The following is a 26,613-nucleotide window of genomic DNA, read 5'->3' on the forward strand; positions in this document are numbered from 1 at the left end:
GTGGTAGTATACTGTTAGTTTACTCCCTCGCGTAAACTAAAGTATTAGGACATTTTTTAGATCTCAAATTTTGGATGTAATCTCTAGACCACAGACCAACCTTAAAAATAAAAATTTAAAAATAAAAAAAAACTCACTTTCTACGTGCCTGAAAAATTAATATCCTAATATTCCAATTTTTAAAAGAAAAGATTTAGATGCGTTTGGATACGTGAAGCCTTTTCCAATAGTTTTAAACTCAGTCAGTGTTAGTAGGACTTTACTATATTTGTGGGATGGTACGAAATCTTAGGTGGGTGGTAGTTTCTTTAAGATATACTATGAAGGAAAACGGTTTGATAGTGCGGTAGCCCTATCAAAATAAGTAAAACCTTACCTCATAACCCATGAAACATTGCAATTCAAGCATTCGAAAACCATTACACCGAACATCTGGGTTTATTCTCTTATATTTTATATAATATATATTTATATAATACTAAATATTATATATAATATATATTTTATAAGATTTAGTATAATATAAAATATTAAATATAATATTAATATATATATAATATAATAAATATATATAATATTTATATATAATATTTATATATTATATATACTATATTTAGATATTATATACAATATAATACATATATTATATATAATATAATATAAATCTATAGTAATATTATATATTACATATAATATATAATCAATATAATTAATAAAATAAATATAAATATACAATATTATATTATATTATATTAATAATATTAATATCATGTATTTATATTATGCATAATAAATAGTAATCAACAAAAAAGTTATGAAAGATTAAATTTCGACCCCACCTTTAAGAACTTAATCTTTCAATTTTTAACGAAGGATTCGTTTATGAACTTTTCATGAAAAGTGTGAAATAAACACAATTTTTTTAAAATCTAAAAAAATACTTTTATAAAAACAAACATGCCCTAAGGGATATCTTCACAATCTCTCTACATCTTTAGGAAGAGAGAGGTACGTGGGTGTAATATGTTAAGTAATTGGGACGATGAGAGGCACGTGAACCTTAGCTGGAGAGAGGTATTCTCCAAAACTTTAGGAAGGGAGTACGAAATCTAAAAAGATGTACAATAACACCATTGATTTATTTCTAGATATATAATTAAAGAACCATCAAGATAATGAAATAGTTGCTAATATCTAATTACAACATAATACAAAGAGACCATTTACTTTTAATTCAACGTCATAGTCATTTTTGTCATAGTCATTTTTGTCCGTCAAATTTCAAATCAGATAGTTGTGGAGTATAATTAACTAGACTCGGGTCAAAAAAAAAAGACATCCCAAACCATCCAATTTGACATCTAATGATTAAAAATAATTTGCTAAGCTAGGCACAAGCTATACAATAAGGGGCTTTTTTATAATAACTTAATAGCGAATACAACACAAATAATTCATTATGAGATCTTTCTTTCAATTATGGGAGGGAGGATTCTTCCGGTTCGGTTGACCAGGTTTGGATGTAGAAACATCAGAAGTAGGCATCGTGAGCAAGTTGCCGGTATCAGACATATAGAAGTAATTGTAATTGATTCTGGTTACCAAGTCCACCAAATGAGGGAAGTGCCCCACATTGAGCTTGAAGGACAATACCTGATGGCAGAGAAAACTACAAAACTCAAAAAATCTCCCCACCAAAAATGTGCATTCTCTCTCTTAGAAAGTGTGAGAGATATATACGTTTTCAGATAGAGAGTTGGATTAAATTTAAATCTCATTTAGGGGGGCATCCCATGACTTTAGGTAAGAGGGAGAGAAATTACCCGGAGACGAAATGCAATGCATTCATCAAATGACTTTAGGTAAGAGGGAGAGAAATTACCCGGAGAAGAAATGCAATGCATTCATCAAATTGTCTCTCGACTCGATCAACCTCCAACTCGCACCTGGCCTTTATAGCAGGAGCAGCCCCACCGCTGCACAAAGTGTGCTGTATGGAGTGGAAATCGAGAGCCAGCCCAAGTATGCTCCTAATCCGGCTCGCAATCATGGCCCACTTCAAAGCAAAAATAATTATAAAATTAAGACACAGGAAGTACTAGAAAAGCAAGCAAAAAGAAAAGGACAAAAGTCGTACATCCAAAGGACTAAAACCTGTACAAGTAGAAGCCGTGTATGACAGAAACTTAGAATTTCAAAACAGTACCTTGAATGAGCAATATGTTTTCCAAAAGGTACTTTAGACAGATCCAGTGAAAAATTTACTAACACAGCTCCTCATATACTAATTTAAATACCAGACAAGAGGCAAGCCAATCCCTCAGAATAAATGGCTTTGTCCAGACACTATTTTGAGATTCCGTGTTTCGGAAGCACCAGCATTATTTACCAGTGTTTAAAGAAATGGATCGGTGGAGATGGATGGTCCACCACCAATCCAGATCCGGATTCTCCGGATTGGAGGTCTAGATAGGGCAGATCAATGATCCGGATAACACACATACACACACATATATAGTCAACATTCTCAAAATATATATACATATATATATATATATATATATATATATATATAGCATTGGATAGATAGCTTCCAGTAAAAGAGGTTTGAAGGTCTCTCCTCCACATTACCGGTCCCGTTCTGCGATTTTTGGAACTGATATTCACACAAGCGCTACATATTTTTCCAAGAAAAGGCCGTTACAAAATTTGAAATTGCATACCAGCTTGTCAGGGGCAACAAAGCATTGCCTCTGGACAGAGAGTATATAGGATTCATGCACTTCTATGACCTCGTCGAGTGAACCTGCAGATGCCATGCCCTCACAGAGCTCAAGCCATGCACTATGAAGCACCTGAAATTATGACTATGATCAGATTCTCAGCAAATCTTTCGATGACATTAAGACCGATAGAGGTTCCAAAGAAAAAGCAGGACCTACCCTGTCCATGACATACTGGTGAAATGCATCCACAAAATGGAGAAGCTTCTGCTCCAGTAACAAGTGGCGCTTCTGGTTTATGTTTGTAGCACCTCTATCCTGAGACATGAAAAAAAAATTGAAAACAAGGAAAAGGAGAAACTAAGAAACAGGTAAGTTCTAGAATGATGGGTATTGTAGAATTCGCGTAGCATAAATAGTTACGAGGAAAGTGTAACATGCTATTTTAATGTACCAAATGCAGTTGGGGCACCAAGCAATCTGTTGTCAATGACAGTACAGATGATCCCCACAGTTCAAACATCAAATTATAGGTGTTCAGTGAGAACTACAGTTCGTTATACAACCCATTCTACCATCCATCTTGAGAATGGATATGTAGATTTCCTAGATGAGTGTGGAGCACTTTACACAGGACATGTATGGTATCATCATTGTCAAAGCTTTTTCCCAATTAATTGGGATCAGCTACACCAATCCTGCTCCACCATTCTGCTTTACCAAGGACCATACCATCAGTGAGGCCATAAGCCCCCATATTTTTTCTCTCTACTTCCAACCATGTTCTTTTAAGTCTACCTTTTGTCTTTTTTTAGCCTTCCACTTGAACCAAATCACAACTCCTAACAAATGCACTACGCCTGCGCCACACATGGCCAGCCCACCTAAGTCTAACACGTGCGATATACTTTTCATAGTTGCATAACTCATTTCAAGAAAATGCTTAAAACGTCAAGGAAAAAAGGTAGATATTGTTCCTAGACTTTTAAGTAGCAAACTAGCAGCTATTGCCAACCGGCCCCAAATAGTTGGCATAAGGATCCAATGATGATGAAACTTTCAGCTATGTCTATCGAAAGCTAGTGGGTGTAAATATATTCAACCCAGATAGCAATGAAATGTTTTCTTTTTTTATGTTTTTTGCCTTGCACACATGATTCCATGTCTCCCTTATTATGACCACAAACCACCAAGGGGTAGAAAGAAACCTTCCATGTCCACCTTCGAGCCTTATCAAGAACAAACTTTGCACGCTTCACCTTCATTAGGAAATTCATAACCTGCATAATAACAATATGTTAAAAGTCTTTAGAATACAGGAGGAGATTAGAAAAATGAGTTTCTGAGGCGATATTACCTGGTTATACTTCTTAATAGCCTCTTGATTAGCTATGAGCTCAAGGGGCCAAGACACCTGCCACATGAAATGCCTCATGAACATGGAAGCGTCTGAATGATAATGAAACAAACAATGGTTTGGTCTCTTGGCTTAGTGGTGAATGACTCACAAGGACAGCGCCACTAATTTCCTAAACTCACTTAACAGACATAAAAATGTCAACAGACATGCATACTTTGTATGTAAATTGAAGAGGATCAAGGGCACCAATGCCAAAAGAGTGGTTGCGGCTACTCTTTGGGGTTGAAACGGGGCTTAGAGCATGTTCACCATCACGAGCTGGATGCTTAGAGATAGTGACAACTAAGGAATCAGGGATACTTAAAAGCATCCCATCAGCAGAGTTCCGTATGGACTCCTGTATCATAGAAGAACCACTTAAAATTGAAATGTATTAGAGGAAAGCACATCAAATTTACCTACCAAATATATATATATATATATATATATATATATATATATACACCGAGAGAGAGAGATTGTTCCAAGAAAAATCTCGATGCAGCAATACCTGTAGTAATGTGTTTAATTCAAAGTCGTCATCCCAATACTCCCCTCTATCTAGCTTATCAAAAAGCACAGTCAAGAGCTGCTGCAGCAGGTCACCTAAAGACAAAGGACAAGGTTACATTAATGCAAGAAAATTCTACAAGAAAGTATTAAGAGAAATGAAACAGGGAACCCACCAGAACCAAACAAGTAAATCGCACGAAGTAGACCAAGTTCATCCATCAGCCTCCAGCCATCCATAAGCTTCAGCAAGATATGCTTTCCCACAAAATCCACCTAAGTGTGCAAGAAAATAAGAAACCATATACCAGCTGAAAGTTAAAGCAATCCAAGGCTAGCATTCCTACATACCTGCCTTTTTACGTAGACACCAAGGCATTCCTCAATAATAACCACAGGGAGTGGTCTTACCTTTAGCTCTATGGACTCAATCCAATTAAGAACTCTTGTAGCAAGGGTGCTGTTTTTCTGGTAAGGTAACAGTTGAGATATATTGGGGTAGTCCTGCTTTCAGAATTACTTATGAGAGAAGAACCTCATAAATGTCAGGAAGAAAAAGGTAAAAAAAGGCGGCAATTCAATTAGATAAAACTCTGATAATATTGTTCAATTAAAAAAACTCGGATAATACCGTAAGTAATCGGACTTGAGTGGTTAGCAGCTGAAGTTTAGCAGCACTACAGCTCAAGTTCGATTCCTACCACTGAACTACCCAAAAAAAAGAAGATCGTACCGTAAGGCAAGGAAGAAGAGTTGGGAAAGGAAATAAAGATTCTAAAGTTCTCGTGTCGTTCTGTTCATGATGGTGTTCAGATTTTCCAATTCCAAATCCAAGAATATAATTTGTACCCTTTAGTTGACTGAATAATGCCTCAGATATCCGTTCTTTGTCCTTGATACATTCAGTTCCTTCAGTGAATTCATCTACATTATTGGTTTCAAGACCTGAATCACCAAAAATAGCCTCTCGTAGGCACCAATCGTTTAGAGGAGGAAGATAGAAGCTTCTTGACACATTCAGTTTATCCCAAGATTCCTTGCTCCTATCAAGCAGATTTCTACATGCAGTAATCGCAGGGTTTGCTGGCCAAAAGGAATGAATTTGAAGTGGGTCTTCTATATTGCCATTGATATCTTCAACTTCACATTGTGAGCTCAATCGTTCCATTTTGATGTGAACATGTGGATCTTTTTGCCACATTATGTCCACTATGAGACTCTCCCAGTTTTTCCTCTGACTGTCACCATTTTCACCTTCCAATTCGGTTTTGTTCATGAAAAGTTCGCATAGCTGGTCTATTTGAAAGGACCATGGATATTGATGACTAATGCCTTTATATATGTGGCAGTCATCACCAATTAGCCCAACCAGAGACACAGAGAACATCTCAAACAAAGTCAACCTCCCCATCTTCCAAGCATAACTCCTCCCTCCATAACGACTATCTGATTCTCTAAGAAATGTATCACCTTGAGATATTTCCTCTTGAATTGCAGTAGGGCCATCTAGTGGATCTATTTTAACAAGTGAGGGGCCAGCCATTGAGTTTTTAGATTGTCCATAAATATGGCGGATCAGCTGAAGTGATTTCCCAGCTGATACAATGGCCTTGGCTATGCGTTGTATAAAAAGAGGGCAAAACACAATTTCGTAATTCTCACCATCTTTCTCTCTCATAGATAGAACATTGGATTCTGCATCTGAGATACCTCTCTTGTTGGAGGCCCGGGATTCCCCTTCAAAAATAGGAGCACAGTTCAATTTTCTCTGTCTTAAAGGGCGCATGAGATAGCTCTTCTCCCAGAATGTCGCATCATCAACCCCAATTGAATTGTTGGCATAAAAGAAAAGCTGCCTCAAAAGTTCACCCAAAAAAAAAGGTCTAAGACATTAAGCGAAATTTCCTCTTACCAAGGGAGATTGACAACACTTCATTTTCCAGATAATCAAGAAAAGAACGCAAAAAAAAATGAGGTTTAGAAGGAATACGTTTAGGAAAGTATATAATCCAATGGACCAAGGAAATTCATAGTCCAATGAAGTTAACACTGTCCAAATGAAATGACAGAGTGAAAGAGAACGAGTGGGGTTCCTATTTGGTCATGTCATGCCGTGGTGGTTCTGCCTCCCATTCCCTCTCCATCACAATCCATCCTTTCAGTGGAGGGTGACGACCCTTTAGTTAAGGTGAAGATTCTTTGTGCTTCAGTGTTTGTGACTTCATTCGATGACATGCTTTTATTATAAGTTCATGTGACTCTCTGTATTGGCTGATCTGTTATACTGTAAACCATCTATAGCTATTTACCATCTGTATTTCTTTCATTTTCTTTCATGTCATGGCAATGGAAGTTTTATGTTCAATCAAGTTATCATTGTCCAATGAAATGACGGACAGTGATAGAGAGAGAGGCCACCATTTGGTCACGTCATGCCCTAGTGGTTCCAACTCCAATTCCCTCTACATAACTAACCATCATTTCAGTGGAGGATGATGACCCTAATGAACTACAAGTGAAATAGTCTATTAGATCATACTTCCCTGTATAATTGTGCATCCATGCATTCTTGCAATTAAAGCTCTAATGTTGCATTACATATCTTTGTAAAGAATTGGGTATGCAGATGTGCAAATGGAAGGAATTACCTCCTCAAATGGATCATCCAGAGTTCCCTCATAAAGCCATGAATCTAGCCCCTCTATAAGTGGCTGCAAACTGCCCACAAACAAAGCTAATAGCGTATGATATGCTTCCTCCTGGAATAAATAACTCATCATACGACAATAGAATGTGCAACAAAATAACACCAAATTGAAATTATTGAACATAACGACATTAGCTTGAAGACCTTCGCCGCTCATACAGATAATCCAGAAACTTAAAATATAACATCTCTACTACCCAGGTATAAAATGAGTTTATGTTATGTTGTTTAAAATATAAGACTGAAGGTAGATAGTCATTTAATAATAAAGTTGTCCGAGTACCATACTAATACTTCAGGTTTCTGGACTAACAGCATGCAGGGGTTCTAGGTACTGTCCTGAGATTTTTAAGATAACGCAAATATTAAACATGACAAGTGAAAATGACTCTTTTCTCCAACCTCACCACCTTGCACCAAACAAACTTCATTTAATTTCTTATAGAGATGGTCAAGGATATGAACTGCAACTTCACCAGCTGGAACAGTACATTCAAAGTAATTATGAGGAATTGCTCCATGTACTACTTGCAATAGGTATTCTGCGCCAGAACATACGCTGCATATCACAGATATATGTGGGAGTAAGATAGGAAAAAACTAGAAAGCGCAAATTTTGCATCCAATAATTTTCAAGTCCAAATGCTTCTCAGGTTCTAGCATACAAGAATTTTCAACTTCCCCAATGTAAACTATAGAGAATAAAATCAAGATCTTGTGATCTTAAATGTCCTCAATGTCCCCAGAATTGAGCAAAAAGAATTAAATTCTAGCTCAGATTCCAAACTTTGAACAGAAAGCAAAGGTCATTCAGAATGCTCGTTAAATGTTGATTTCAAAGGCAAATATGTGGTGCACCATATAACCAATGGTATAGGCTATACTTTTCCGAATATTATTTGTGTTATTTGAAATATATCAATCTTATTTTATGCCATAACCGATAATGAATATTTGAATGTTTTTCAGTTGAACTGCAAGCATCATAGCATGTAAACTATATACCTTTCGTGTGAAAGGATCATACCAAGATGGCAGTCAAATGAAGCAATGCAGAACAGATACCATACTTTTCAATCTTTTTACTCAGAAAACTATGCACTTCATAAGCTAATGCGAAGAACTACTTTATGCCAAATGTTATCAAATTCACTTCACAGGGCTCTTCCTTTTTCCTGGAAAACAGAAGCACTTTGGCTGTTCAGCAGATGGCAGGGCAGTTTCATATGCATTTTAAAAAAAATAAAAAAATAAAAATTTTCAAAAAATGTGTAACAAGGCATTTTATAATACAAGAAGACATATTTCTTAAAATTTTGACTATTATGAAGCCATATTTACTTAAGTGTGCTCTTATGAAATGGAGAATATATCAAGGACACATTTGAAAAAAAGTATTGTTATTATATATTCAATTTAACAGGGAAGTGATTTGTTTCACTTTGGTTTAGGGCATGAACAAGAATCCTCCGCCCTCCGGCCATTTCTGCTGAAGCAAAGGGAATCTGATAACATTGATGTGATGTTATTATATATTCAATTTAACAGGAAAGTGATTTGTTTCACTTTGGTTTAAGGCATGAAGATAAATCCTCCGGCCCATGTCTACTGAAGCAAAGGGAATCTGATAACATTGATGTGTCCTACTTGACAAACCAAGTGCTCAACAAATCACAGGCCACTTAAATGCAATAGCATATCAAAAGTTTGGGGAAAAAACATCAGCAATGCATCCGAACAATAGATTAAAGAACTTCATTAATTAATCAAAGATACCTCGATAAGGTCTTCACCAATCCCAGGAGTGTGAGAGTAGTTTCATTAGAGGATCCAGCTGATTCTTTTTCCACCTTTAAAGCAATTCCACGTAATCTCTACTCAAGAAAACAAGATAAGCTCAGATGGATATAAAGCAATGATTTCTTCTTAAAGCGTAATGCATCAGTGGGTGACACCCACCTTGAGTTTTGCAGAAACAGAATTTGTGAAAGCCTTTAAAGTAGGAGGAAACCGTGCACTAGAGTTTTCCACCTGCTTAACAAAAAGTTCTACCAGCCGCAAGCATGTAGCCCCATAAATAAACTGATGAAGAATACTGTTGAGACTTGACTTTGACAAGTGATTCACATGAATGGCATTCTTGATACAAAACATCTTATCCCTGTCTTCCCAGTAGAACAGCAAGCTCGAATATCCTTGCATCATTCGCAAGAGACATTGTACCTGAAAAAATGTGTCACAAAGAGCACCAATGAGAAGCAAAATCTATAAGTTCAAAGGAAGCCTCTACATTATCAGCACAAAAATGTCTCCAAAAGCAGCATACCAGTTTGGATTCGCATATCTCTAGTTCGGATTCAGGTGCTGCAAAGGGAAGGCTTTTCGAATGAATGTTATAAAGCTTCTGTGCTAAAGTTTGGGCAGTGCCAGGCTTTCTTGCAACTGTAGGGTGTAGGGTGTTGAAATCAGAGCTTATAATAACATAGGGCCAGTACAAAGATGTGTGTGTGCATGTGTGTGTCTATAATCCACTTGATGTAAATGGAGAATTGAGAAAGTATTATAAGAGGAATATGGAGACAAGCCATAATATTGGAAGCAAAGCATATCATTTTTTGTTAACAGCAAAAGATATGAAGAGAAGATATCATCCAAAAGTTACGCAGTTTTGTTGTCTTCAAGGTTAATTACAATAATAAGAAAGAAGCCAAAACAAGTTCTCATAAAAACCAATGATAATGACTTATATGGCTCTTTGATAGATTTCATTGCTCATATAACAATCATGCTTTGCTCCGACCCCCTTGTCTTGTGACAGTACTCAATCTGGTGAATGTCAGTGAGTGCCTCCTACTCTATATTGTAACCAGTCTACAGCTTCCTAATAGCGCAGAAGCAATGCACGTTTTTGCACATTGGCCCTTTGAATCAAGGTTTGAAAAATCGTTGATCCGGATCAGAACCGCTCGATCCAGATTAGGTATCCTATTCCTGATCCCTCAATATATCGAAGTCTGGCTGTGTCCCCCCAGAACCGGCCAGTTCATACTAGTTCAATGTTAGAGAACCAGTCAGTTCCTAATGAATAGGATTTTTTCAACAATTTTCTAATTAAAAAGTATTGTGGTGGGGCCCACCAACTTTACTTACATAAGCAAGTGTCATCACGTTTACCTCATGAACAATAGGCTCTAACACTGATCATCGTGCTTACCTCATGAGCAAAACTTTTATTACTGATGGGGAGTTCACACCTTTTATGGTGGCTTTCTCTCCCACAACCCTTCAATGTGGGATATATCCAACCTCTACTTCAAAGTTAGACATTTACATGTCACGTTTCCATTAACACTCTCTCTCTTGCTTCTACATTTCCATTAACATCTCTATCTCTCTCCTGCTTACACAAAAGCAAGTTCGTCTACAAAAATTAAATAGTCTATAAAATAAAATTCATTTTTCTTTTGTGGCTTAATAATATTTATTTCCTTTTTTATAGCTTACAAAAAATAAAAGTACATCTAGTTAAATTTTAATTACATATGATTACAAAAAGAAATTCCATATAATTAATTTACAAAAATTAGTATAATTATATTGAAATTATTGTCGTTTATTTATCTTAATAACTTGTTAAAATTATGTTAGTATAATCATGCGAATATGATTGATTACATTAAAATTATGTTCATATTATTATGTTGAATGAATATAATTATGTAAAAATTGTTAACTTATTTACTATAATTACATTAAAATTGTTATTTCTATATTAAAAATTTTATTGTTATAAATACATTCAAACATCACATATTTAATGTATTAAATTGCTGCGTTATTAATAAATTGTTATTGTTGTATATATTTTGCTATTTTCATGTTTAATATAGATTGCAATTTTAAATACAATATATTTATAACTTACACATTTATTAACAAAGGGAAAAGTTTTTATAAGGTTGCAACCTTAAAATGTAGAATTAAAGATGCACCTAAAAAATCTATCGGAAAATGTTGTTTCAATGTTGAAAAACCCTCTAATTGATCATCTCAACATCAAGAGATGTATAAATATGAAAAAAAATATTTTGAGTCCTAGAAATGAGGCATCTTGCAACACATTATCTAGGCCGTCCATTTTTAAGATTTTCATATATTTATAGATCTACTTGATTTTAACCTTTTTTGGAGTTTAAAATTTTATAATTAGATATAAATATAGAATTTCGGATAATCTTAATATGTTTTACACCAAAATTACATGTTATGATAAAATTTGGAGGTGCACCTTAAGTGAATTGTTTAAGGTTGCAACCTTATAGAAACCTCACCTATTAACAAATAACCTATTGTTAATTTGTTATTGTTATAATAACTTATTTTATAGAGCAATAAAAATTTAATATAATTTTAAATTGTATTAAGTTGTTATTGTTATATAGAATACACAATTCGGAGGCGTACATGAAACGACTCGATGAATTGTTAAGACAATTCAATGAGTGGCGCCAACACAATGAAGAGTAAGAACAACAACATGTTCCATTTTGGTATCAAGTTGTATTTTGATTGTTGTATGTTCCATTTTAGACCATGTATTTATATCCATGTTGATTATTATATACTCTTTTTTTTCAGTGATATGAGTGAATGGTTAATAGACATCCAGACAGGAAAACAAGGTCTTGGTATTCACGTATTTTTACAAAATAATAGAAGTACATAATGCACCACTCTTTTTTTTTTTAGAAACTCAAAAAGCATTATTTTTAGAGATTTTCAGTAATTTTTTGAAATTGTTTTGGGCCAAAACCTGCCAATCCTTCCAAATCTCCGATCCGGATCACCGATCCAACACAATTTTTTGGGAGGCCGATCCGGGTCGCCAATCCATTTTTTCAAACCTTGCTTTGAATGCTATCACTCCACTAATAAAATACCCCCATGAATGTTAATAAAAGACATGAAAAAGAACGAATTGCCTCTTTGCACACCTTCCACTATTTCAACTTAGAAACGCCTTTTGATTATAACAGATTATGGAATTTGTTTGGAATAAGTTCATGAGATATTATCAGCAATTTCAAAAAACTTCATACATTAACTATTGCCTTTACCAGCTGGGGTTTCAGTCCTTTCCATAAAAGTAGAACATTTCATGGATGTTAAGCATTACTATAGCTACAAAGAAATATGAGAATTTTTGAGCACAAGTACTCCTGAATAGATCAGGAGGAAAGTGAGTAAGAGACGATTATTTCTTGGGCACTCGTTAAAAGAGAGTTCCACAGAGAGAATGCCATGATGTGGCAAGAAATCCGGACCAACTCACACATGCTTCATTGTCTGAACGTTCTATTTGGGTTATTCAAAGGAAACTCTATTCAGAGCCCTGAGCCTTCTAGTGTTGGAGTGATTAGATACCATGCATTACTCGACTTACCCATACAGGACCGAAGGGTTCAGGCGATGCAAATCGAGCTGATGTGATGGCTCTTCTCACTGATAAGTGCATTTTGAGTTTAGATCATCATTGGACCTCATCCAAGTGGAAGGTCACTCCTTGAATGTTATTTACAGAGGAGATTCATCATTTTTATTACGGTAAACCGGTAACCTACGATTGGTACATGCTATTCATAGCAGGTAAGACCTTTTTAGGACCTGGCCCCCCATCCCCATTAACTTGATATTCTATTCTTTTAATTTCTTACTCTCTTTCTTTGCTGTCCCACCTCACCACCAAACAACTCAGTGTAAATCTCAGTTGGACTGTTTCTATATAAAGCAACTTGATGTAACATTTTCCCTTTCTCAATATTTAAAAAGAAAAAAAAGCAGTTGCTTTGCTTTATCAGGTATTATGACCACAGTGGGGAAAGAAAAAGCCACTGGCCGGATGTAGTTACTAGTTATAACAGTTATAGTTTGCTTCAACAAATAAGGACAATTCAATTCCTTTGCGTGTTGTCCATGCACCTGCTGACTTGCTAGTTGCTACCTTTCACATCTTTTATTTTACACATTTCAATCTGAGGTTTATGGCAGTGCTTTAGTTCCAGAGTTAAAACAAAACCCCCCTCATGTCTCTGGAATTGAAGTTCCCTCATAGTTTCTTGGAATGCAATGGGAGTGTATAAAATTGGATATATCTGATGGTAGCATAAATTTAGACAAGAATGAGAAATTTTGGTTCTTAAAAGTCTATGTAAAGTCCAATCCATGACCACTAATATCAGTTGCCAGTGATATATAGAGCAACAAAATCTACCTTAAATCAGAAAGATCCATATAATAATTTTTTATTTCTATTTATCAGAACATATTTAAGCTTGTTTTTCATTATTGTGATTAACATAAATCTACCTTAAATCAGAAAGAGCCATATAATTATTTTTTATTGCTATTTATAGGAACTTATTGAAGCTCGTTTCTCATTATTGTAATTAAGGTTGAAGATAGCAACACTACCAAATTGCAATCATTTCCTTAACATAGGCACAAATGCATTCCTGATAGTTCGTTCCTCCCTCTCATTGCAAGGGAGGGGGTAAGCTCTTTGTTGTTACCCTCAGGCAAATGCACACACACACACATGCACACACACGCATCCCGGATGCACGCAAACAAACCCATATACACACACTCATAGAGTAGTTACGTACCTAATTCCGGTATAACTTCATAAAAAGTTTAAACCCACAATAGCAGAAAGTTAAATTTATAGAGCAACAAATTATCTAGAGATTGTTGGCAAAAAAGGAAAACAATACGAATACACTGAGAAAATTGTCATCATGTTACCATAATCAACAGGATTTTCCATTTGAATCAATCACAGATGATGAAGGTCTCTGCTTCAACTAGTGCAATGCCCTCCAGTAAGAACAACTTGAAGATAGGGTAGAAGAACATTTGATATGTTCTGCCATAGAGAAATATAAACATTTGATATGTTCTGCCATTGAGAAATATAAAAATCAATAAAATTGGTAAACTTTAAACAAATAAAGCACTGAATGCTTCATGCAAAAGAAAAATAATAACAGATCAAACAAAGATATTGTAAAGTGTAAAAAAACATCACATTGAAAATAAATTACAAGTTTTTACATCTCTAACTAGAAAATCTTGTCATTTTATTTTAGTTTGGTAGTGAACTGTTTTTATATGGGTAGAAGTATTAGAAACACATATTGTTTGATATATTACTTGTTTGGCCTTTGGCCACTTTAGAATAAAATTTAACCTCAACTTCTTTATTTTTTCTCCATTTTTCAATAAAAGCCTTGAGGAGGAAAAGGATTTATATGGACATTAAGCATACATAAGAAGATCTATTGACCTGCACAGAACTAGGAAAATCAATATGCTACACTCATAAGAAGGGCCGTATGTCCTCACCTCTTGACACAGTAGGCTCGAATAAGAGCCTCAAAGGACCACTGCTACCAAAATAGCAAAAGAATCACAGAAATCCATGGCATTTAACACGACCCAAGTGGTCTATTTAGGCCCAAGACAGAACCAGTAAGCCAGTAGAATCCAAATAAAAACAAGGTAACTGTGTGATAAAAATTTGTTTTTTATTTCTAATTGAGAAAACCGACACCCATCATCCATAAAGAACAAAACAACAAAGCAGTGAAAACCACGTATCAACTCAGACATTTGGTGCCCTGTAATGGGAAAGGAGTGATAAGTATATTGGCTGATAAAATGCTACAAAAACGAGAGAATTTAAGAGGGAGTTTGGTCTAAAATGAAGAAAAGGTTTGCAAGAAAACTGGAGATAGGAAAGATATTGGAGTAGGTGAGGGTAGAGACAGAGAGTGGATGGAAGAAAAAGGACAGAGGAGAGAGAGAAGGAAATAAAATTTTCATCCATTGCATTTTGAAGAATCGAGGACCATCCATTCCATTCTAAAGAAATTATCCATCCGTTCCATTATGAATCAAAGAAATAAATCAGATTATACAGGAACATTCTCAGCTTTGTCATGTACAGAACATCACCAAAAACCACCAAATAAACAGAGGAAATCCAACCCACAATGGGGAAAAAAAAATCTTCATGGAGGGACAACAGCAATGAAAGTTCCATACTGTAAACTGAAATTCGTGGCTCCCAAATAAAGAACTAATGTGACTCTCTATAATCAGTAAACTAGAATCACCAATACATAAATATATGAATCGAGGTTGCTGATGTTTTACATGCATTTGGGGCATCAAATGTTATGAATCAATGAAATAAATCAGATTATGTTGTTGACTTGTGTATGAAAAGAAATGGAGCAAGAAATCAGAAAACATAATAAAATCCAGGAGATTTACAACAGAGAAATATTGGGAAAGCCCTAAATTTTTTTTTAGGGCAGATTTACAATAGAAAAAAAATAAGGCCCTAAATTTTTTTACGGAGTTTTCTAAAAAAATCCCTGAGAGGATCCGAAAACTTAAATTAGTAACAAAAAAGGAAAAAAAATGGAAAATCTTTATATAACTCACTGATTGAGAGGTTGCTGCCATTGCTCGCTCAGAGGTAGCTATTGCTCGCACAGGTTTCTCCAGCTCTTGCTCGTAGAGGGTGAGAGAGAGAGAACGGAAGGAAGGGCGGTTCCAAGCAGAAGGAGATTGCGGAGAGGGTACAGAAGAACGTCTGGTTTTTTACGGGATCAAAGTTTTCGGTAAAAACTCCCGCGCATTCAACCCAATAAAAGCTTTCGGACTTTTAACCCCCTTTCTTGCGCCTTTTTCAAACGGGCGTAAATGTACAGTAAGGTGAAAGTCGAGCACTTTTAAATAATAGTGTCCAAAGTTTATATGGAAATACATGTGATAGCCTCGAATTTATTCTTTGTCTCTGATTTTAAAATTTAAAACTTTAAAAAATATTATATATTGAACACATCTATAAATACTTTCAATTTTAAAAATTAACGATTTGAAAATACATTACAAAATGTACTATTTCTAAAGCTTGAAATCTATTTTTTTTCATGTTCATACATCTTGAGGCCAAGATTATCAATTTGAAAAGGGCTTCAAAATACATCTTGAGGCCAAGATTAATTTTTTAGGGCCTCGGCCTTATAAACTTTTTTTTCTCCTAAGTAAAAAGAAAGAAAATTATAAAGGGTGTGGTTTGTAGAGAGCCTAGGCTCTAAACAATCGAATTGGAGCCTATATTCAAATAGTATCGATAAATGTGGTTTCAAAATTGGAAATCTTTGCGATAGTCTTAAAATATAGTTTCATATTTATTTATAAAGTTTAAAGCTTAAAAAATAGTGTAGACCGACATATCTATGAAAACTTGAAAATTTTGAAAATCTTGAAAATTGACGGTCAAAATTGTGTTACAAAATACACTATTTCCAAAACTTACAATCCATTTTTTTTCTCATGTCCATTCATCTTGATGTCGAGATGATCAATTTGAAGATATTTGGGCATCAAAACAACTTATTCTAGTGAAATTTTTGAGGTACATCAAGTTCGATTGTTTAGAGCCTCACGCTATATAAACTTTTTGCAATTATAAAAGGGTGTGGTTTGTATAGAGCGGAGGCTTTAAACAATCGAATTAGAGCCCACCTTCAAATAGTATCGAAAAATACGGTTTCAATATTGAAAAGTTTTGTGAAACCTTAAATTATATTTTCAATCTATGAAAGCTTTAAATTATATTTTCAATCTATGAAAGCTTAAAAATCTTGAAAATTGACGGTCCAAAAATTGGTTACAAGATGCACTATTTCCAAAAATTAAAATCTATTTTTTTCTCATGTCCATACATCTTGATGTCGAGATGATCAATTTGATGATATTTGGGCATCAAACAACCTCTTCTAATAGAATTTTTGAGATGCACTCTAATTTGATTGTTTAGGACCTCGATTTTATATGAACTTTTATTTATAAAAAATATCCCTTTATATTAAAATTATTATAAATAAAGAACTGTCTACAAAGAGACCATTTATCTATAGTACAAGGAAGTCACAATCATTATTGTCCCTTAAATGTCAAAATAGGTGGTTGTATGATTGTCATTGCACAAAGTTCAAAAAAAAAATTATCGGATTTCGTGGCTCGCCCTAAGCCGTCAAATTTAACATCGAATGAGTGAGAATGATTGTAACCTCCTGTACAAAGAAAATAAAGGAAAAAGTTTATATAAAGCTAAGGATCTAAAGAATCAAATTAGGGCCTACCTTCAAAATTCACTAGAAAAAGTTTTTTCAATGCAAAAAAACCCTCATATCTGATCACATTGTCTTTGAGATACATGGACCTAAAAAAAAAAAGACTTCAAGTCTTGAAATAATGTATCTTGTAATGTATTTATCCAGACAATCAATTTTCAAGAGTTTTAATTGTTCATATATCTGTTCGATCTACACCATTTTTTAAACTTTAAATTTTATTATCATATATAAAATAAATTGTCAGGCCATCATAAATAATATATTTAGTACTGAAACAAAATATTTCTATACTATTTGAAGGTGTACCTTATTTTTATTGTTTAGAGCCTCAACCTTTTACAAACCCAAAGATAAATTGGTTTATTTGTAGACAATCCCATAAATAAACTTCAAAATTTCCAAAGCCTCATTCATACCCCTTTTCACCACTGTTTATGTTTTATTTTATTATTAAATTACCTTTTACGTTAGTCATAAATTTGTGAAGGCATCACAGTTAACCGAAAGCCGTTATGGTCGCAGAGGGTTCAAGCCCTCTTGGCATTTGTATGACCTCAAATGCAACCACACTTCTAGAAAACCATATTTTTGGCATTTGCATGATCCCAAATTTTGCACACACATTCTCTTCATCCTCATAATCAATCCTATGAAGAAAAAAATTCAATTTGCACCCTAGATATAAGCAAAATTAGTACCCATCCAACAATGAATCTCGACCATCCATCGTGAATTTCAAGATCTAGACTTTAACAAATTCAAAATCATTTTTTCTTTTTTAGTATTATTAATCTAATGATGATAACACTATATAAAAAATTTGAAAATAAAAAAATCTTTCTAAAACCTATATCTAACCATCTCAATAAAATGAACGGCTTATATTAATTGAGCTAAAATGAAACCTTTCTAAAGTATTTTTTCAAAAAAAAACAAAAGTTGTGATTGTTCTTCATAATGAAAAGAGTGTACATTTAAAAATTTGTGTCAAACAAATGTCTCTACCATAATTTTGCAGATAGTTGCATTATACTACTATGCAACCATTGAAATCATTCCCCACTATACAACCGAATGCTACTGAAGGAGAACAACATGGGAGCAGAAAACTAAGGTGGCAAAACAAATTAGATTGCATCAGGAAGGACAATCACCCCGATCTTGCAGGTAATTAATTGGATTACTCCGATTTGTTGACGGGACTGTGCAATATACTCAGATGGTTTTAATGCACCTATAATAACCAAACAAATTGCATACGATAGTAGAGTAAAAAAGAATAATACAGATGATATATTAGCAATTCCAAAACCAATATTTTAGCATACCTGTATGCTACACCATATCTAGCTCTCTCAAACAAAACCAGTGGCAATTACATTAATAGATATTCATAAATCACAACACATTTAGAATTAATACAAAAAGCATGTGTTCAAGTGTGTGTGCGGGTAGAGAGAGAGAAAGAGAGAGAGAGAAAAAGCATCCCATGAACACATGCTCATCATCTGTGTATTCACAAAATATCTATTTAATACCTTGGCTCTAGAGAGAAACCCATCAACTGCAACAAGCTCCATAGTCAGCAATTAATAAATGGAAAACATGCTTAACAAATACCGTCTTCATAAGAACCTAGGAGCGACATACAAAAAGAGTAAAATTGCAACGAATCCAAGGCCACCAAATCAACGCCTCTTGCTATGTCTCTTGCCCTTTCTTCGCCTATCATTAGAATCAGAGTCAGAATCAGAAGTGAAGTCTGAATCTGTAGAATCGGTAGAGCTCTTGTACTTTCGATGATGCCTTCTCTTCTTCCTCATTTTCTCTTTCTTCCTCTTAGAACGCCGACGATCATCAGAGTCAGACTCCGAAGAACTGTAACTTGAACTTGCATCAGATGAATAATCAGAACCTGAACCATCCTCACTAGAAACCCCACTATCACTGGAAAACACAGAGGCTTCACTCTTACTATCACTATCTGAGTCATGCTTTCTCCTTGTCTTCTTTCCTCTCTTTTTGCTCTTCCCATCACCATTTTCAGATTGACCCACTTTGGGGTTTGACCCATGTAAGGGATTGTCGGGATTGTCAAGTTCATATGAAACCGAGAGCCTCATTTTCAATTTAGGGTTTTTGAGTTGTTGGGTCCTTGAGGGACGTGATATATACACACGCTCGTTCTTGCATTCGTATGTCCAATGACCTGCTTGGAAGCACTTCTGGCATTGAGAGGAGGAAGCCCCCAAAGAGATGGTGGCCTTGAGGTCCTTCCTCTCTCCTAATTTCACGGCCTTTTCAGTACTCATTAAGTACATTTGCCTTTTCGCTTCTTTTCTCTCTTGCCATCGACTCGGGCCCTCCTCTTTTTGACCATACGCATTCACATTCCTTGCAGCAGCAGCGGCAGCTCGCTCAGCTTGAGCACGGCTGAGCCCTTTGGCGGCAGTCAATGCTGCTGCCTTGATACGGTCGGCAGCAACCTGCGCCTTTTCCTCTTTCTTGCTTGACATTTTTCAAATCTTTTGAATTACTGTGACCAAGACTTGATCCTTATTGTATGATTCCCTCTTAAAATCCTTTTTTCTTTAAATCTGAAAAAGAACTATCTTCATTTAGAGCTTGAAATATAGATAAAGCACTGCCAAACAATCAACATTTCAAAACATTAGTGAGGAAGGAATGGACACAATAAAATACAGAGTAGACTGAGCCCTATTTGAAGGAAGATAAATCCAATTAGGCATGACACACACAATATAACATAGTAATTAAAATATAAATAACAACAAATGGGAACCCTTTCATATCAAATAAACCCTATTTCAAATATGAAAGGAGTAGAGCTTCAATTAGAACTAACTTTAAAAAATCACTTGGCAGCTAAATTTAGTCATGCATGAAGATGATATACACAATGGCATGGAGTAGACACCAAAACCAAGTTAACAATAAATCACAGAAAAAGGGTGGGATTTTCCTAGAGAAATCTAGTCTTCATATCGAAATGGATCCAAGGACAACAACAACAACAACAACAAGGGTGGGATTTTCCTAGAGAAACCTAATCTTCAAATCAAAATGGATCCAACAACAACAACAACAAGGGTGGGATTTTCCTAGAGAAACGTAGTCTTCATATCAAAATGGATCCAACAACAACAACAACAACAACAACTACTACTACTACTACTATTTCCTCCATTTCTAACAAACCACAAACTAAATCCCAGTTTTGACCACAGGAAACACTTCCATATGATATGCTTTCTGCCTCTGAAACCTTAAACATGATGCCAATAAGACATGAAAATGAAGGGAAAATATGGAAATACAAATGATTTTAAATGAATTGAAAATTCAGAAGTCTTCATTCGAGAGAAAATAACCTTGTTCGGTCAGTTGGAACAGGACCAATGTTTGATCTAACACATAATACGAGACATAACACTTGAAATATGTTTTATTTTGAGAAAATTGAAGAAACAGGCTGAAATATGCTATGGGACTTGAACACTACCAATAAATGCAGCACAACATACAGGACCAGTGTACATCATAAAAACAAATTTCAATTTAAATAAGGACTTCAAAAGTGCATTTACAAGCCGCTTTGGGTAAGTATCCTCCTTACAAATCACCAAGGGGAACAAGATTTTTCATTCTAGAGCAATGGCTGGTCCAAAGCTGGTCCTAAGCCGGTTCAACTCTGCAATGGCCAGTCCCAAGTCCCAAACCAGTCATGCTGGTCCCAAGCCCGGGGAAAGGAGGAGGGTTGTCTTAGGTTGGCAGCCGGCATAAAACTCGCCAGAATTGTGGTACCAGGTTTACTAAAACCCAACTCCCTAAAAGCAATCCCATTCTCTCAGTAAGTTAAAAGGAGAAAATGCACAAGAAAAGACCAAGGGCTCGTTTGGTTCATGCGTAACAATTTGCATATATAAAACAGTTTTCATATGTAAACAGTTCCCTGTGCAAGAATTTTCCAATCCTGTTTTTTTCCATGTTTGGTTCACATGTTTGGAATTCCTGTGTACCCAGTTTTTTATGTTTGGTAACCCATCGGTAAACTATCTCCCAGAATCTAGATTGATACCTACTTTTAGCCATTTTATTGCAATATAGATGATTTGATATCGACATCCATCCAATTAAGATGATTTTTTTAAAACATTTAATCTATATTATGTTTGAAAAAAAATGGACAGTTTAGATCATAAGTTTGGTTCACTTATTAAATAAAAATAATAATCGGGTATGATATAAGGTGTAAAATATAATAATCGGGTATGATATAAGGTGTAAGCCATGACTATAGATGCACTGAAAAGAAAAGAGAGGTTTCCAAGCCTCTAACAACAATGGAAACCATCATTATTAACAAGAATCATGACAACTAAGTTCAGCATCCCTTTTCAAATATTACCAAAGCAACCTACTGACCTACATAGGATGGGCCCCAACACCTCCCCCTCAGGAACAACAAGGATGAACTCAAACATAATGGATGAAAGATATACTTCCTCCTGGTGAAAGCTATTAACAATATTCAAAATGGAACCTACAATGTCAAAGTGCCTTTTCAAATATCACCAAAGTAACCTACATAGGATGGGGCCGCAACACCTCCCTCAGGAACAAGGATGAACTTGAACATACTGGATGAAAGATATACTTCCTTCTGGTGCAAGCTATTAACAATATTCAAAATGTAACCTACGATGTCAAAATATATATCTAACAACTGTCATCAGAGGCCTAATCAGTGCGACCACAAGATGGCTGCATTGAACTTTCTCCCAACACTAATCGTAGATACTCATGACATATAGAATGTCTAAGCAACCAGTGACAAATAACTGGGAAGAGTGTGAACGTAATCTGAAATGCAAGTTCATTAGTTTTTCTATTGGAGTACATGATATCAATCAAAAGAAAATATTGAAAGTGAAATTTAATTTAATAATTAAATTTCATCAAAAAAAGAGAGCATTTTAAACTCATTAAATTTTCAAACTTCAAATATTGAGAGCATTTTAAACTCTCTGCTAAGGCCTTCGCATCAAAATTCATCAAATTTTCACTTCAAAATTAATAAATTTTCTGAAATCCCTCAAATAAAAGAAATTAATCAAGGTTATAATTATCAGAAATCCCTCAAAAATAGAAAGACAGTAAACTAATTAGTTTACCACAGTTTGCTCTGTAGAAAATGAGGATCTCACCGATATTGCCGAAAACGATCAACTGCACTAAAATTTTAAACATTAAAGTTTTAAAATTCATGAAATCTCTCTCTCTCTCTCTCTCTCTCTCTCTAAAAACAGAAAAAATACAACAAAAAGAAACGACATTTTTCTACAAAGCAAATTGTGCTCCTATACTCAATAAAATAAGCCAAAAATAAAAATAAAAAAGCAACAAATTCAAACAAAGACTTGATCCTTATTGTATAATTACCCCTTAAAATCCGTTCTTCTTATAATCTGAAAGAGAACAATCTTCATTTAGAATTTGAAATATGGATAGAGCAGTATCAAACAATCAAGATTTCAAAACTTCAACAACGAAGGCATGATGGACACAATAAAACAGAGAGTAGAGTGAGCCCTATTTGATGAAAGGTGAATCCAATTAGGCATGACACATACAATTTAACACAGTAATTAAACCCTAATTAACAACAAATGGGAACCCTTCATATCAAATGAACCCTAATTCAAAAATAGGAGCGGAGCTTCAATTAGAACTAACTTTAGAACATCAGTCAGCAGCTGAATTTAGTCATGCATGAAGATGATATACACAATGACACAGAGTGGACACCAAAACCAAGTTAACAATAAATCACAGAAAAAGGGCGGAATTTCCTAGAGAAACCTAGTCTTGATATCAAAATGGATCCAACAACAACAACAAGGGTGGGATTTTCCTAGAGAAACCTAGCTTCATATCAAAATGGATCCAACAACTACTACTATTACTATTTCCTCTATTTCTAACAAACCACAAACTAAATCCTAGTTTTGACCACAGGAAACACTTCCATATGGTATACTTTCTGCCTCTAAAACCTTAAACATGATGACAATAAGACATGAAAATGAAGGGAAAAAATGGAAACACAAATAATTTTAAATGAAATGAAAATTTGAAAGTCTTCAATTCGAGAGAAAATAATCATTCGGTTAGTTGGAATAGGACCGATGTTTGATTTAACACATAATACATGACATAACACTTGAAATGTGTTTTATTTTCAGAAAATTGAAGAAATAGGTTGAAACATGCTATGGGACTTGAGCTCTATCAATAGATACAGCATGGCACATAAAGGACCAGTGTACATCAAAAAACCAAATTTCAGTTTAAATAGGAAATTCAAAAGCGCATCTACAAGCCTCTCTGGGAAAGTATCCTCCTTACAAATCACCAAGGGGCACAAGATTTTTCATTCTAGAGCAATGGCCAGGCCAAAGCTGGCCCTAAGCCAGTTCAACTCTGCCATAGCCAGTCCCAAGCCGGTCATGCCGATCCCAAGCCCAGAGAAAGGAGGAGGGTTGTGTCAGGTTGGCAGCTGGCATAAAACTTGACAGAATCGTGGTACCATATTTAATAAAACCCAAGTCCCTAAAAGCAATCCCATTCTCTGAGTAAGTTAAATAGAAAATCCACAAGAAAAGATCAAGTTTTTTTTCCCAACAGGTTCATAAGAAAGAACCAAGTTCTTTTAACTAGCACCCACCTATCCAATCCTTATCCATCCACTAACACTTTTCGTTTCGAAGCTTACTTGCCATTAGTAATCACATTATTATTGTCTCTAAAATCTAAATACCATATTTTGCATTAAATCAAACCTCAAATTGGTGAGAACAATGATCCATATAGAAAAACCATCATTCCAATAAACCCTAAAAATTGGGTCATTGTAGAGAAGGAACAGTAACTAAAAAACCAATAAACTGAAACCCCGAAACCAGCAGTTGTCCCACTTCTCTAGCTATAAAATGAACAAAAACAAACCAAACCACCCTAGAAACTTATTACCCTGAACCCATCTACATAATATCTATGACTACCCATGAAGCCAAGCTTCAATAAAATAGGTAAAAAAAAAAAAACATACATCTTCTCACTGAAACTATGAATTGAGAGAGAATAACTCTTCCATGAATAACTCTTTACCGTAAATGTGAAACTGAAATCGAATCTATTTTTTCCAAAATTAAATAAAAATGCAATGAACAAGACCATGGCAAGAGAAGCATGCAAACCACGCTTTGGATTGAGAGAGAGAGAGTGAATAACTCTTTACCGCAAATGAGAAACTGAAATTGAATCTATTTTTTTCAAAATTAAATAAAAATGCAATGAACAAGACCATGCCAAGAGAAGCATGCAAACCACGCTCTACAAGAAGTATCAAGTTTGTAAGAAAACAGAGATAATCCATTTTCAATATAAGTCACAGCCTAGCGAATTCTTCCATGAATCAATAACTGCTTACCTCAATATAAGACTGAATCAATAACTGCTCCCACGAACCAAATATAAGACTGAACCAAATCGATTTTTGAAAAACCAATAAACAAAAAGAAAATAATGTAACATGCTATTTCAATATAAGCATGCAAACCGTGCTGTAAGAGCTTTATCTACAAATTTAAGAGTGGAAAATCAGAAGGGTTGATGTTTCGTTTGAGAAAGTCTTTTAAAAAAATGAGAAAACAATGTGAAACAAGTAAATTCTCAAAATTTAACCATGCAATGCCAAATAATGGAAAAAATCATCATGGGGCAAAAGGCTATCCAATTCAGTTGTCAAACAAAGATTGCAGGAGAAATCCAATTTAGGGTAAAAGTAGACCTAGTGAGAAGAAAGAAAAAAGAAAAGAAAAAAGAAAAAGAAAGGATTCACCTTGGAGATAGTTGATGGGTGAAGAGAGAGAAATGGTATTTTGGTGTGGGGGCTGCCAATTCTGTGGCATCGGATAAGAGAGAGAAGAAGATGCATCCCCTGCAAATGAGAGGACGCAGGGGAGAGAGAGAGAGAGAGAGAGCAGGGATTTTAGGGCATTGAGAGAGACTGGAGAGGGTTTTGTGAGAGAGGCCCTCGCGGTGGCACGCCAACGGAACGTTATATCGGGTCCGTGCAAGTGATAATTTCCGGGAACATACTCCCCACCTACTGACGTGGGCATTACGTTTCCAAACATTTGCTCTTTATTGCGGTAAAACTTTGTCCCATGAGATAAATTTACATTGGCTTTAGGCAGGAAGCAAACACGCGTAACTGTATCGTTCCATATGAAAATGGAAAAAGTTTATATTTAAATTTGAGCATTAAAGATGTACCTAATAAATCCATTAAAATAGGTTGTTTTAAAGTTGAAAAATCTTTTAATTGATCATCTGAGTTGTATGAGTATGAAAAATATATATATTTTGAGTATGTTTAGATGGAACATCTATTAAGATGGATGTTTTACATTTTGTTTACTGCATATATAGAAATGCGGTTCAATCCGTATGAAATAACTTTCTTTTAATAAATCTATTTTATAGATGGATTTTAAGATTTGATTTTTAAGGACATGTGATCTCTAGATTATGAAAATGAAAAAACAAATAAGTTTCAAAAACTAGAAATAATAATTCTAGTAAACAAACACTTGAACCTTTAGTTTCCATTGTCTTTTTGATGGAACACCTATTTGGATCAATATTTAAGATGGATACTTTACACTTTCTGGACCACATACATAGAAATGAGGTCGAGCCCAAATAAAACAATTTTCCGTAAATCAATCCAAAAAGAATAGGAATAGTTTCCATTGTCTTTTTGATGGAACACCTATTTGGATCAATATTTAAGATGGATACTTTACACTTTCTGGACCACATACATAGAAATGAGGTCGAGCCCAAATAAAACAATTTTCCGTAAATCAATCCAAAAAGAATAGGAAAACTAAAAGCGCATCTTACATAGGCTGCTTGGGATTTGAGACTATTATTTACTTGTATCAAGTGCTTGTTTTGAATGGCTCATGT

General features: G+C 34.9%; 2 protein-coding genes across 52 annotated transcripts; both read right to left on the reverse strand.

The window, feature by feature from the left end:
* Window positions 1–1,401: 1,401 nt before the first annotated feature.
* On the reverse strand, window positions 1,402–16,054 carry EMB1427 (Spc97 / Spc98 family of spindle pole body (SBP) component). 50 transcript variants are annotated; one of them, XR_016049825.1, is made up of 18 exons: window positions 15,851–16,054; window positions 14,144–14,264; window positions 9,666–9,781; window positions 9,299–9,562; window positions 9,116–9,213; window positions 7,742–7,898; window positions 7,281–7,391; window positions 5,366–6,484; window positions 4,984–5,136; window positions 4,809–4,908; window positions 4,634–4,728; window positions 4,298–4,499; window positions 4,081–4,137; window positions 3,932–4,003; window positions 2,943–3,041; window positions 2,724–2,855; window positions 1,883–2,056; window positions 1,402–1,653 (listed from the first exon to the last, which is right to left on the reverse strand). XR_016049825.1 is itself a non-coding variant. In XM_088859000.1 (18 exons), the coding sequence occupies exons 9-18, from the start codon at window positions 5,009–5,011 to the stop codon at window positions 1,474–1,476; spliced, it is 1,116 nt and encodes a 371-aa protein (XP_088715126.1). In that variant the 5' UTR covers window positions 5,012–5,136; window positions 5,366–6,484; window positions 7,281–7,391; window positions 7,742–7,898; window positions 9,116–9,213; window positions 9,371–9,562; window positions 9,666–9,781; window positions 14,144–14,264; window positions 15,851–16,054; the 3' UTR covers window positions 1,402–1,473. The 50 variants fall into 50 exon arrangements, 42 of the variants coding, with proteins under 42 accessions (XP_088715126.1, XP_088715094.1, XP_088715113.1 ...); XR_016049828.1 differs by having other exon boundaries at window positions 9,371–9,562; window positions 14,144–14,297; XR_016049831.1 differs by having other exon boundaries at window positions 4,988–5,136; window positions 14,144–14,297.
* Window positions 16,055–19,066: 3,012 nt separating this feature from the next.
* On the reverse strand, window positions 19,067–25,674 carry LOC18445103 (zinc knuckle (CCHC-type) family protein). Of its 2 annotated transcripts, none has more exons than XM_006855211.4 (2): window positions 25,478–25,674; window positions 19,067–20,150 (listed from the first exon to the last, which is right to left on the reverse strand). In XM_006855211.4, exon 2 carries the CDS (start codon window positions 20,067–20,069, stop codon window positions 19,242–19,244), a length of 828 nt encoding a protein of 275 aa, XP_006855273.2. In that variant the 5' UTR covers window positions 20,070–20,150; window positions 25,478–25,674; the 3' UTR covers window positions 19,067–19,241. The 2 variants fall into 2 exon arrangements, with proteins under 2 accessions (XP_006855273.2, XP_011627357.2); XM_011629055.3 differs by having other exon boundaries at window positions 19,067–20,197.
* Window positions 25,675–26,613: the final 939 nt, after the last annotated feature.

Source organism: Amborella trichopoda, chromosome 2 (assembly GCF_054954075.1).
Source record: "Amborella trichopoda isolate Santa Cruz 75 chromosome 2, AtrichopodaSantaCruz75HAP2 v2.0, whole genome shotgun sequence".
Classification (NCBI taxonomy): Eukaryota; Viridiplantae; Streptophyta; class Magnoliopsida; order Amborellales; family Amborellaceae; genus Amborella; species Amborella trichopoda.